The sequence below is a fragment of the Panicum virgatum genome, chromosome 3K (assembly GCF_016808335.1).
Source record: "Panicum virgatum strain AP13 chromosome 3K, P.virgatum_v5, whole genome shotgun sequence".
In the NCBI taxonomy this organism is placed as follows: Eukaryota; Viridiplantae; Streptophyta; class Magnoliopsida; order Poales; family Poaceae; genus Panicum; species Panicum virgatum.
Window position 1 is genome coordinate 49,138,728 of NC_053138.1, and position 14,513 is coordinate 49,153,240.

Here is a 14,513-nt window from a genome sequence, read left to right on the forward strand (position 1 = left end):
ACACATGTGAAACACCTGTCCTGTCCATGGATGACGCATACATGCCCGAGCCATGCAATTTTCTCTTCTCGTTGTGGTATGTGCATGCACACGTCATCACGCAGATTCTGACACCATAGCAGTCTTTTTTTTTTTTGAAAAAGGACACCATAGCAGTCTAACACACATTAATTAATTAGAGCCATTCTTATGGGACGAGATACTAGTATGTAGCTAACAGCAGTGAGATATCGATTATACAGTTTATTAATTAGGTATCTGTTGACACTAATTTGCGCCAACACACTCGAATGCGCTAGAACGCGTGTTGATCGTCGACACGATCTTCACCAACGGGCTCCCTGCGCACAGACCGGTCAGACCAGTTGTAGCGACCGGTCAGGCCGGTACTCCAGGGAGATCCGCGAAAACCTAAAACCTCGGGCTCGGGAGGGACCCCGTCGGAGCTTGTGGATCTAGAGTTGCTCTGAGGTCGACAGGCCACTCAGAACGCCATCGAGACGAGCAAAGAACAGCAGATGAGATTGGAAAAATTAGGGTTTGGAGGAAAAAGTAAAGGATAAATGTGTGAATCGATTGGGATTTTCCTCAATCGGCCGTGACTCTTCATATATATAGGGTGGTGAGGTCTGTACCCATTAGGAGTCGGAATTCTATTAAATCCCGTGTCAAAATACAACTCCTAACTCGGACTGGGCGTTCTGGACCGGTCTGACTGGTCTCTGGATCGGTCTGACCGCCCTGGACCGGGTGCAGGTCTTCCGGGAGGCATAACTCCCTCATCCGGACTCTGAATTGGACGTTCTATATATGCATTTCGATCCTCTCGACGAGATCTACACAATGGTGCAGTCCAATTTGCAATTTGACAAACTTGTTTAGACTGGTCTGACCGGTTCATATGAGAGGTCTGACCGGTCTATCCAGATTGCCCAGAAAACCTTAGTCGTGCCAATTTTAGGTGTCAATAGTATCCACGTTACATGTACAAAGAAATAATAGATCGTCGACGGAAAATAAACACAACAATAGCAGCACAGCACAGGACGAACACTACACACACCCCATGCATATACATGTATACATATAAATCTTCCCACCATCTCCGTGGCTCTCATGTGCATCTCTCTTCTCCATTACCTAGTTTTCCATCATGAGCAGTTAATTACTGGTAATTAGTATACTTAAACCACTCGCCGTCCCTGCTCATGACCATCAGATAGCTCCAAGTCGCGCGAATATTAATCGAAGCGCGTCGTCGTTGTACGCACGTCGTCTAGGCCACCCCGACGGCGGGGCTGTGGCGGCTGACGAAGACGTCGACCACGTCGCGGTTCGCCGCCGCCGCCGCCTTGGCCGCCTCGGTGGCGCAGCGCCTGGGAGCCCCCATCTCGAACACGGGGTGCACCTCGGAGCTCTTCTCCGGGATGGCGGGGCTGAGCTTGGCGATGTTGACGAGGACGTGCTCGTCCGCGGCCGCCGCCGCCGTCGGCAGCTTGCCGCCGGCGGCGTCCATGCCCTCGGCGACCACCGGCGTCTTGTTCATGTAGACCACGTACAGGATCATCTGGACCACGCCGAAGCTGAACCCGAGGACGTTCGGGAGCTGCAGAGGGATCACATCAATTTTTTCCTCGATCAGCATCATCAGTAATATAATTTGATGCATATCTCGTGATCACTTCACCAAATTCAACAACTAAAAAAGACCAAACAGCGAGACTATTGTTACCGCGACGTATTTGTCCTTGATGAGGAGGCCGTAGAGGAACCAGACGACGGCGCTGAGGGTGAGCGAGAGCGAGAGGGAGAAGGGCATGTACTCCACGCTCCTCGTCTGAATCACACGCTTCTGCACGAGCACAAACGCATGCGCAATGGCCATTAGCACGACGAGCTAGCTAGTAGAGTCATCACTATGGCACAACATGGTGTCAAAAGTATATCTAGGGCACACAAATTAATAACTCACGATGATGCTGAGCGGTGCGACGAAGACGCTGACGGAGAAGGCGACGCAGATCCAGCCGAGCGTGACGATGCGCTTGTCGCCCTTGAAGAGGAGCAGGGTGACGAGGAGGATGGCCCCGAAGAAGCCGACGTTGAGGCCGAGCATGATCTTCGCAGTGAACCACTTGGCTTTCTTGTCCGCGTAGACGAAGTACATGACTACGTAGATGCTCTCAATAACGATGCCGGCTGCGTTGATGGTGATGAGGAGGAACTCGTTGGACTTGATCAGCGCGTAGAAGATCCACAGCATCGCGCTGAACAGCGCCACCACGTAGGGCACCGACTGGAAACCCTCGGTCGACTTGCTCTTGTAGATGCGGTAGAATGTCGGGCTGATTATACAAATTATTGATAAATTTAATTTGATTTTAAATATCTGTTTCAAATGAATATACAGCAATGTTTAGTGAACATAAGAAGTGAGAATTTATTAGGGAGTCACTTACATTGGAGCCAGGAAGGTCGTGAAGGAGATGACGTTGCCTGCAAAGAAGGAAAAAAAAGGGCGCCAAGATCAGCCGTTTGCAAAAGTTGGCAAAGAGCCCAAAAGCTGGGATAAGTTGCGATAAGCTGAGACGTTACATCTCTGGTCTAATTTTGCCTTCTTTTGTGAGCAAAGATAGGCTGAGGCTTTTTTTTTTGTCTAGACGAGCTCTTTGTGTTATGGTGCACTATGACGTCACCAATGCTAAGTAGCATGTACTACTATACTTGTCCTACTGCTCGACGAGTAGTGCACGATGAGAAATGTCTATATGATAGTAAAAGCATCGAACAAGCAGCATGCCATAGGTGATTATGCTTAATCTGCAGGTACGTACGGTGCAAATAATTATGTGATTATGACCACAAGAAACGTCTCATTTTTGGAAAATGTTTGGAAGCTATAGCACAAGCTCCACTACAACTGATCCAATGATCACCGAAGTGAAGATCCCACTAATAAGTCGCTTCTATGTACAATCATGCACTAGCAACTAGGAACGATCGATAAGATGTTGCTGAAAACACAATTATAGCAATTTGTAAAGTGCAAAATCGTAGAACAGAATCGAGAAGATGAATATATGTGCGCGACTCGTGGGCTTGCGGACCTTGTTTTGGAAAAGGGTAATATATACCTAGGAGGCCGAAGGCGAATGCCCAGGGGTGCTGCAGAGATAGACCTGCCATTGCGATACAAAGGAACTACAAATAATATAGCTAAAAGAGCTTCCCAACACAAGCTATACAACTGAATGATCAGTTGCTGGAATTGAGGTGATGAGCTGTGTTGTTTGTTTGGCCTTTGGAACTACTTCTCTTCTTCTCTAACCCTGGCCCCTGCAGGAGGGAAGGGAGAGTTCTGAGGAAGAGTTCTCTGTGTTGGCTGAAACTCTTGCAATCATAGGCAGGCTGTGGGGGGCTTTATATAGGCACAAGGTGGCACGCATGCCTTGGTGTTCAGTTGTGTTATCGTGTATGTGTACAGGCTCCCCAAAACCATATGTAGCAAAACAATCTTTATTGGAATTATGCAAAACTTCTTTTTCGATAGCTTTATAGGACATGTTGCTGGCCATGTATAATATATAAATTTTCACATATTAATTGAGATAATTCTTCCGTTCCAAAAAGCAGGAGCCTTTTGCATGCTTTATTCAATAATACATGGGTCAGTGCCAGAGTTGTACACTCCAAATTGTTTTGTACTGCCTGGGGGATCTCTCCAACTTGCTTTGGACTCTCTTTGGAGTGGTCGTAAGACCGTAAGAGCCGCCGCACACGAGCAAATCATATGAGATTTTCCCAACCACTGGACTCTGGAGACAGCTTTGCTTAATTTGATTATGACTTTACTCCTGAGTAATATCCTATTTTTAATAATTATGAATATTACTTGATCTGGAAATAAATATTATATAAATACGAAAAAGGTGGTTCTAATGACGGCTGGGTTAAACTTTTCCATGAATTAAAAGTTTATGTACGATTTTGCTACGTGTATAACATGTTCAGTTACTCTTGTTTGTTTTGTTTCATTTTGAATAAAAGCATCATGTTGTAATATATGTATGTTTGCACTAGACTTTATAACTGTGATTCAACTACAGTAACTCTGCATGTGTCAGCATGTACAAATTTTGGAACGTCGTCTTCGCTTCTTTTAATTCTCCTTTTATCACGTCTATACGCTTAGTGGGGATATATAGCTTTCCACCAGCTTTTCTTTTTATATATTGCTTGGTTTCCAATCAACTCAATCATTAGAACACTAGGAATAGCTTTTGTAGGCATTCTTAACATATTAAGGATTCCATGTGCTCCTAACTAATACCTGTTCAAAATACGCTATGCTAATTACTTACGATGACATGCAAATGAAATTATCATCCTCCTTCGATCCCATTCTAGGTCAGCTAAAAATGTGTCTACCTAAACTTTTTTGCTTCACCATTTTTTTTTCTAAAAACATGATTTTGTACAAAATGTTCAAAATAGTATGTTTAAGAAGAATTAAAATTTGTCTAAGAAGAATCGAAATAGTATATGTTTTGCCAAGTTATTTCACAGTAGCCTCAGATGAACATGAGGAGACTGTTTTATCCCTTATTGGAGGCAAACCAAAGTGGTTGGTTTAAAATGGGCCCTGAGGTTGCAAAGAACGGCTTCAATCAAATGGCACTCTTAAAGCTGATCGCCATGGGATCTGGACCACTGAAATTTGATCTCCTTTGGCAGACACATACATCATGGTAATGTATGCTGTTTGCATACGTGTCCTTCACGGATGACATAAATGGGGACCAAAAGCTTGATTGATCCTACACGTAACCCCCCCGCGCCCCGCCCTTTAATTTGGCCACTAGTTCTTTTTATGTTGCACATGGTTTATTGTTTATTTATTTGTGTGTTCTATCTCTTTGGGACGTGCTAAAAATATCCAACACTTCATTTAGTACCAAATACCATTATTGCAAGTTTCATATAGTAGACAATGTGGATGTCCTAAACGACTTTTATATATATGAAAAAAATCCTTTCTAAAATTCCTTGTAGCTACTCCCATGTGTGTATCTCATGATGTTAGTATTAACTAGATATTAGTACCTATAGTACAAAATAGATTCTCCCTTTGTAGTTTTTTCTTGGTATGTGTACTTGTTTGTATTTTTTTTGAAATTTCCATGAAACTAAGGTATTGGAAAATTGAGCATAACATTCAAACTAGGTCATGTGTTTCCAGGGCCTGGGTTTAACAAGGGTCTCCCAGTGCTGGTAGCAATATTTCCTAAAGGCTCTAGCTCTTTATGATGGTATAATGATTATTGTTCTCCTTTGCCTCATTTTGATCATGTAAGTGAATATAATTTTATTGTGCATTTTTAAGATAAAAAAGATTGGTTACCAACAAATTTCTGACACTGACATCTGACAAAACTATAATAGACATGAACAGGGGCAAAGCCACATTGATGGTGCCTAGTGCACCGGCACTAGGGTCGAAACGATTTTTTCCACTGTTAGTGCTATAATCTAACAAGGAAAAAGTCTAAATACTACCCTCAACTATAGCCAAAGTCTGCACATGAAAAAAATACGACACAAAGGTATCATACTGTAAGGCACATATGAATAACAACAAGGAAGATGTATAGGATGCATTTATACTCAGCAGGCTTTTACCTCTTACCGTGGATGGGTTTTTAAAATAAATAAGGCTTCCATTTTTGTTAGTAGTAACTGACTTTAGTGTGAGTTATAATTTCCATTGTAGCATTCTTTTAAACTTTGATGATTTTATTACCTCAAGCTAGCCAAAATTTCGGCTAATTCCATCAAATTGCTTATTTTTGTTTACACAATTAAGATTCTTTGTCTTTGCAATAGAAATGGTTCTATTCAATTTCTATCAATGGAAACCATGTGTCAAATTTCTTACATAAACGCTAGGTAACCTAGCCTGTATGTGATGATGATGTGGACCCAAAACCGGTTCACGCTAACCGCAAATGGTGCATCCAACTGTCATTCCTTTTTTTTTCCAAAGATGGATAAATATATTACATATATTACTAGGACCATGGAATTGTTTATCAATGCGTGCAGTCAAAAAGGCTATATATACGTAGACCAACATACACCGTCCAAGTCTGTGTATGGCTGAGATGGCTGTGGCTCTCCGTTAGTGTCTAAGCACGTAGTCAAACAAGCCATGCGTGCCAAAGGCCACAAAACTTTTCTTCTTTTTTGTCAATTGTATATATATAATGATGATACAAAGCATGTATAGATTCACTAGCTGGCTAGGTTGATTAATAGGAGTGATCATAGCTCAAAGAATCTTCACTTCAAAAGCAAAAGAAGTCTAACCTGCTTAATTCATCATTGGAGGGTTTCGAGCAGCAGATGCTTCGTGGGCAGATTGTTCTGATGCTGACAGGGAGCGAATATTCTGGTTGAGCGACTAACATGCATAGTTCATCACACGGTCACAGAAAAAAGAAACTTTTTGTCTCAGAGTTCACCACCGTTCTTTAGCGATCTGTTGTTATTTTTCAGCAACTTGGTCCTCTAGTAATTAGTGGTGATCTTACTACTACTAAGATCTAAGTTGTACTTAAATTTTTGTCTTTCTTAATTATTTCTCACAATATACGTCCACTGATATATTTGTTACCAACATTTTACGTGGAAAATTTATAACAATATATTCCAAGCAGGAAGGGTTTTGCTTGTGGCAGCCAGCACTGGAAATGTTCTTTGTCCGAAGGGCTGGTAGCAGTACTGTATATGTAATTCCATCACAACTGAATCTCTAGAGTTATTTTCTAACAAGAGCTTTTCCCTACAAAATCTCCATGAGTTGTCATATTCACTACTACTATGTTTCTCCAGACCACGATCTTGTGCGCATTAATTTGGATAGGCACTCTTTAAATTTTTTTTATCCCTGTGACGTGAACCTGAGAATCTTTATTTTCTTTACTCATCTTATTGGTCTTTTGCTCTTTTCCCACTTTTCCTTTGCAAACATTTGAACTTTCAGTGGCTATCATGCATAGACTAATGACCAAAAGGCTGGTTCCACTTACTTGCAAATTTAAAAAAAGGAAGGTGTGACAATCCAGGTTTTAGGGGTTAAAAATATAATTTTTATGTTGATTAAAAAAATTTAAACCATGATTTCTATAGCAAGGGTATTTTTATTATTTTGAAAAAGTGCAAAGTCCTTTTTACAAAATAGTTTTGCAAAAGGCAAAATTTTAAAAATTATGAGGGGTTAAAATGCATATTTTTTTTTCACTTTTACCCTCATAAAGATATATTAATGCTTAAGTCTACCCTTGCAATTTTAAAACTTAAATTGTGTTCTTTTGCATTTTAAAAGATTTGAAAAGATTTCAAAATCTTTTGATCTAGTAAAAATTTGCACAACATGAAAGTTGTAGATCTTGAAAAGTTACACAACTTTCATATTGAACACTTTTTCATATGAGTCCTAGATCAACGAAAAATTTTACTTTTCAATTTAACCCCTGGAATTTTGGAAAATTACAAAAACAACCCTGCCCTCTTTCTTCCTCCTCTGTCCAAGACAGGGGCGCCGTCACCCCCTTCGCCGTGGTTTCGCCACCGCCGACCAGCAGGCGCCAGCTGCCTGCACCGCTCCACGCATCGCGAGCAAGACCCCGCCTCCACTCCACCGCCTCTACCTGGCCCTCTTCGCGCACGCCACGCCGCCGGCCACCGCTGGGAAGTTAGCCTCGCCGCTGGAACTCGCCCTCCAGCCTGGAGAAGTCTATATCCTCTTCTGCTTGCTAATCTTTGCTCCTCTACGGCCTATAAATAGCCTGGCCGAGCCCCCTTTCCGGCATCCACTGCCGCCGGCCACCATGTGCGCCGCCGTTCGCTGGCCCGCACGCGGAGCCCCCTCTCCACCCCATCCCGACACAAATAACGAGCATAGCCACCTTCCTCTCAACTCCCTGAAGCTTCCCAGCTCGACCCTCTATTTGCCTCACTAGAGCGCCGCTGCCACGGCGAAGCGCCGCCGCAGGCTACCTGCTTCTGCGGCAAGCCCACCACCGACCACCCCGAGCCCCCAAACCACCACCTATAGGTTGCCCTCGACCCCCTCGTGCCCCCTAGTCACTTTTCCCCTCCCCGCCGACAAGCCATCTCGCCGGAATTTGGCCGGAACCAAGCTTCTCTGCCGCCGGCCATGGCCAGGGACCTGATTGCAGTGAATTCTTTCTTTCCAAGGTTCTTTCTGCAAAAAGGCTAGAGCTTTTTCTATTTTATGCTGTGAACTTGGAAAAATCCTAGAAAATTGTAGAAAAATCAGACAAATGTCAAACTAATTTTGTTGTGTTCCTCTCAACTAGATCTATAACTTTGGCTACTAAATTTTGTATGAAACTTTATATTGTGTGCTCTAGTTTAATTGTTAGAAAATAAGTAATTTATTTATATCTTTTTAACCATAGCTTTGTTATGCTTGATTTTTGGAATCTAGCATCCTTTTGACATGTATAGTCTTGTATAAAATTTGTGGCCCAAATTATTTAATTTTTCTTGTTATTTCATGTGCTTTGTTTATTTCTAGTATATGCAATTGTTATTTTATTTAATCCTTTTCCTTTTGCTTTATTATTCTGATCTTTTTACCACGATCTCTACTAGTTACTGGTAGTTCATGGTAAATTTTGAAAGAATTTTACTAGTATCTAGTTTATGTATTTAATTTTGCCTTGAATGTAGAACATGATTCATAAATAATATTTCCTCACCATGGAAATTTATGAATTTATTCTTGAAAGTTATTTTTGGGTGATATCTCATGCTCATGAAGTTTCAAAACCTTTTGAAACTTGATATGCTTAGTTTAGAATGTTTGTTTTGCTAAATTACAACTTTTTAGTGAAGGAAAGCTATACTTAAGCACTTCACTAAATCCAACTATTGCATTGCATATAGAAATAATATGGCTAGTCGACGAAATATACGAACTCATCCAGAAGCTTGACGGAAGATAAAGAAGACTTGAACGTGAACCCGAAGTCCAAGAGTGAACTACGTGAAGTCCAACCAACATCGCAGAACTAACTGAAGTCCCGAACTCCAATTCGGAAGAGTTAAAGTCTACTAACCCTATAGACACCACTAAAGGTAAGCCCCGGTGTATAATCCTATTATTTTAAATTATGCAACTTATTACTATTTACTTGTGCATTTAAGTTATTGGAGTTGATTGAAAACCTCAGATGCATAATTCTAGGTACCTATTGATTGAACACTAGACACAGAGTTCGACTAGATGCTATGCTAATAGGACCGGTAAAAGTCGAGTGATTGCCTGTCACTCGCGAGCTTTATAGGAGTTGATTGTTTACTTTCTGCAATCACTATAAGGACCATGGACGGATTGTGATACAAGTTTCATGGTGGAAATCTGTCTGTGTTGATAAAACTTGGTAAGGCCGCAGTGTGTGGTAGTGTTGATTAAGTGTTTGAAAGTACTAGCCACATGCCATAAATATGGTACGCGGCAAGCCTAGTAACCAATCGGCCCGGCAAGTGGACATACTTCCCACTCTCTTTTAGGGATAGGATGAATAAAATGAAAAAGATGGAACTTGTAGCGCTACACCTCGACTATGAGGGACGAGGTTGGTGCCCTATAGTCGGGGAAAGATACGGCTATGAGGGATGAGGTTTGGAGCCCTATAGCTGGGGAGAGTGGCCCTGATCCAGGAACCGGAATGAAAGGCAAACAGTTGCTTGGGAGTGACTCAACAGTGCTCCAAGCGTGTGTGTTAGGTTTACCTTGCAAGGATTGAAATTTGGTTCGAACTGTTCCGCCGCTCACGGAGATTGAGCCTGCTTAATCTCTTTGCCACATAGAGTAAGAAGTGGAACAAAGATGATACTCAATCTTGTTGGATGCAAATAATTTCTCTACCATGTTTGTATAGATAGGTGCAAATCTAGAATGGATAATGAAACTAGAATCTGAAAACTAAAACTTGAAATTGAGGACCTACTCTTTGTTGCTTTTCAGCAAAAGAAACTCCAGAGCTTTCACAAGCCTTGCATGTCTAGTTAAAGGGATGTTATATACCCTTAGTCGGGTCAGCCTTGCTAAGTATTAGTATACTCAGTCTTGCTTTTAACCTTGTTTTCAGGTAACCTTTGGAATACTTGGAGAGATTGACGTCATGTACGGGCTTCATCATGATGTCATATATCAACGCTAGTTATCGTTTTCTTTTTCCGCTGTTTATAAACTCTGAAGAACTTATCTACTGTCAAAATTTTGAGGTACCCTATTTGAATTCTCAAACTCAGTTTATAATAACATTTACTATTGAAATTGGTTATTGTAATCTCTGGGCTCACCTTCGAGTGAGGTATGTTGTTTCGATTCGAAATACAGTGGTGTTATCGGGATTTTACCCGACGGACTGTCAAATTTCTCCGTTTGAAGTGCGTGTTAACCATTTTAGTAGTAATAGTAATGGTTAGCGCACTTAAACCGGATTAATTTTAGCGGTTCTGCCACAGAAGGCAGTGACTAGCTCAATAATGGTGTAATTAATCGGAAAAGGCAAGTAATTAAGCTGCCCAAAACTCGAGATAGAGAATGTTGTATCTTCGAAGGTTTCAAGTGCACACAGTAGGTGCAGGTGAACATGCCTAAGAAAAATAATGGTTCTTTCTTTAAGAACAGTTCAATAATAAACAGACAATTCCTTAGGAATATACAAACCTGTACACTATAGTAGCTACATTTTTTTTGTTTGAGTGTCTTGAAAAAAAAGCTTTTCTACATGAGACATCCATATTCAGTTGCCATATCATTTCATACTGTTATGGCGACAATATATAAAAAATTACCATAGCATCCTTTCAACGATTATTTTCATTAAGTACTATAAGTAGAGACGACAAATAGACATAGTGTGATGTAAAGTTGTAATCAACACTGTCCCACAAAAAAATACCTATAGGGAAGTCTCATGATTTAATTTGTAATAATATAAAATTAAAGGCATGTTTCCACACATAGTGCATGAATGATTGTCCAGTGATATTTTTGTTAAGTTAGAGATAATGATGGTGCTCCCTGCTCTCAGCAATGGTAGTGCACTAATTAATGTAAAGGCATGTAAGCTCCAAATTGTTTTTGCTGGCACAGTAATTCATCAGTAGTGGCGTGTGGACAGTGAGATTGTACATCGATGTCAACTACCATGTAGTATGTACTTCCTTTTATGAATAAGAACTGTATCAGACGATAGTTGCATACGACGAGGCAAGTTAGCTCCATATTAAGATTTTACATAAATAATTTTTGGAGCCTATCAACAAAACAAATTTGGGTATTGGTATTGTACTAAAAAAGCTTATACAGATTTTACGTATATTATTAGCTACAGTTACAGTAGATAACTAGCACATATAGGACGTCCGACTTTTAAAAATGAAAATTATCGGAAAAGATTGTCTCATTTAGTGAAACCGTGTCGTACTTACTCCTAAAACAAAAGTAAAATATATAAGGGAATTGTTCACATATTTTGCATAGAGGCCAATATGTGTGGTATGGTGCTGCAGTACTTTGTCTGATAGTTCTAGAGAACACATGAAAAAGGGCATACAGACGCGACAATACGCTTTATCCATCTCAAGGATACCTCATGGCTTTTTTTGTTTTAGGGAAAGCTTGTGGCATTTATCATCCGAACACTAGTCTATCCGTTTGTATGATTGCTTGTTCTTTTATGCAACTGTTGAATATACCAAATTCAGAGACGAGGTCTACTCATATTGGAAGCACCATCTGTGCACAAGAATGTGACTGGAATAATTGTAATATCAGTAATTGGAAAAGAAGGTTTTCAATATATAAAGCTACTGAAATGCCACACTAACATATATAGTAGACACACCCTCTTCATCTTGTCCAAAACAACAATGCTCTATCTATCTACTTAAAGGGCCTGCAAAAATTGAAAAAAAATGCTGACATTGAAATGCAACTATTCCCCCACGTCCATGAATCAAGCGAGTATCTATCACAGGGGAAATTCACACTGTTGAGCTATACATGTGTGCAGCGTGTAGACCATACATTGGTCATTTAAGTAGCTGTAGCATTGTTTTTTCGGAAAATGCGAAGTTGGCCCACACGCAATTGTGCATCTCTAAGCGCGTATCCGTTGCTTTATTCTGATAAATGACAAAAACATTGCACGTGAAATTTCAACACACTGCAACCCTGAATATACACAAAGAAGAGCGCGCAATCGGCATCAAGCAATGATCTATGGACAACATTACTCGATCGATCTGTGCATGTGTGATGTCACAGCCAGCCACGCCTAATTTGCCCCCATGGAAATCGTTGCGTCTTTTGGAGGATCCACCTTTAGTTTGGTGGACATGTATGGCCCATGCAATCGACACATCATCACCCAAGCTGAAATCATCTCAAGCTTCTGTTGTCCCCCTAGGCGCGCACTGCTGCTGCACACAACAACGGGGATAAGAATTGTCCTCGTCACAACTAAAGCTGCAGTTTTATTGGTTCTCCTTTCTGCTGTTGTATTTCCTATTAACTTTATCTCTTATCTGTAATAGCTCCTATGATTAGTCCAGGTCAAAGAAGAGATGCCATTATTTGGCACAATGCATACACGGGTGACGTATCTAGATGCACAGGTGTAAGGTTTTGATTATTTTAACATGCGATGTTTCCTTTTACTTTTTCTATTATCGATTGTGCAAGAAAAGATTGTGTCCTGATCAAAATAATAGGGGTCTTTCTGAGATTGTGTCATCACCAACAGTTGAGCTCTTTTGCATGAATGAAAGCTTCTCAATTATGTGGATGTGCATGTATGCATGGCTGCTATGTAGCTAGTGATGCAGCCAGTAAGGCTGGGTGCTGATGCTTGCTATCTTTTGCCACATGGACTTATCTGCATGGATATGCATTACAATCACACTTGGCACTCTGGCGGTCCTATCTGGGAGGGAAGGATTAGATCCCAGGGTGCATGCATGTTGGAGGCCCTATCTGGGATGGAGATGATGGAGGTGCCCATTGTTGGATTTACTATGCAACAGCAGGACATGTAGAGTTAAGACGCATGCGCCGCGGCTTATCCATTTGATGAGAACGCAAAAATGTTGTAGATGTGCATCAGTGGATTGTAGAGTGTCCTTGATTCATTATAATAAACTCAAATTTGGTTATAAGATATTAAGATGTCCTTGTGTTTATAAAACAATTTGCCATATAGAAAAAATCAGAAAACAACCACATATTTCCTTAGCTTCTGAATTTGGACAATAAAGTCGATACGTGCTACCACCAATGACTTTTTAATTTGTGTAGGATTTGCCCATCGTTACTAGAAAATATTAATTCATGCAGAAGATCAAGCCCATATATGTAAAGATACCCATTGGTCACATGCACGACTGGTACCCATCCAACTTGGTTGCACCATTATGCATACGAAAATGAATAAGAAAGTGCAGTCAAGTGTCGCATGGTTGGTTAGTAGGTTCCTTGTGGAATCTGCGTGCGCACCCGGGTTATAGCATCTCTACACCGTCTTTCGTAACAAATGTTATATTAAAAAATTAGTTCTTTTCCCGTCAAAAAATAGTTCTTTTAATTTGCAGCACAGTACTGCTCCAGCCATCTAAACTCGCACTAGCTGATGACATAGAAGAAACAATTCAATCTTCGCGTAGATACGCGTGGCCTGAGCGCACCTGATGAGTGGTTAACTAGTGCTTAGCGATACTTGGATGGCCCAGAAACAATCCAATCTTTTCCTCGAAAGAAATAACCTCTCAGAGAGTGCAATATGTGGCCCACTTATTAAGAGGGACAAAACAATATTAGTGCGAGGTATCTTTATTACGTCACGTACTAATCGCTAGCTGTGTACAACAAAAGCTGCTTGAGGCCAATATTTGAATTGAGATTCAGCAAGGGGCCCAAGTGTCAACACGCACTATGCATGTGGCTTGCAATTGCAACCAAGGCAAGTCTCACTCTCACCGCAAGCCTCCATTAAATTCCAAGTCATTTGACCTTGTTTTCAGATTGGAGGTTGAGCCACAGTAACGAGGGCCTCCACACAAGCCTACTCTTATTGCAAGACCTTGCACATCTCATCAGCAACTATAGCCATTGGAGAACCCATGTTAGGATGCAGTTGTTAACACTGGATGTTCCAGAGAGCAAGTTCAAAACCATAGCAGCTGAACATCTGGCTAGTGTATCTTTGCTAACTGAACATCTTTCCGGATGTTGGGCTTAGATGCTACAGGTCACGGCAATTCCTCGAGCGCTGAGAATGCAGGGGATAAGACAGCAGCCGGCACTCACCCCAAGTTGCTTGGTGGCGAGCAGTACATACCAGCTGCGAGCGAACACAGATCGATGCTCCTACAGGGGTCGGGGTTGAGTGGCCAGCAAGATGTACATCTCAAAC

The 14,513-nt window shown here is 41.2% G+C and overlaps 1 protein-coding gene across 1 annotated transcript; it reads right to left on the reverse strand.

Moving 5' to 3' along the window:
* Positions 1 to 942: 942 nt before the first annotated feature.
* LOC120699446 (bidirectional sugar transporter SWEET13-like) lies at positions 943 to 3,407 on the reverse strand. The gene is made up of 5 exons (XM_039983445.1): positions 3,135 to 3,407; positions 2,460 to 2,496; positions 1,973 to 2,345; positions 1,733 to 1,852; positions 943 to 1,606 (listed from the first exon to the last, which is right to left on the reverse strand). Exons 1-5 carry the CDS (start codon positions 3,184 to 3,186, stop codon positions 1,277 to 1,279), a joined length of 912 nt encoding a protein of 303 aa, XP_039839379.1. The 5' UTR covers positions 3,187 to 3,407; the 3' UTR covers positions 943 to 1,276.
* Positions 3,408 to 14,513: the final 11,106 nt, after the last annotated feature.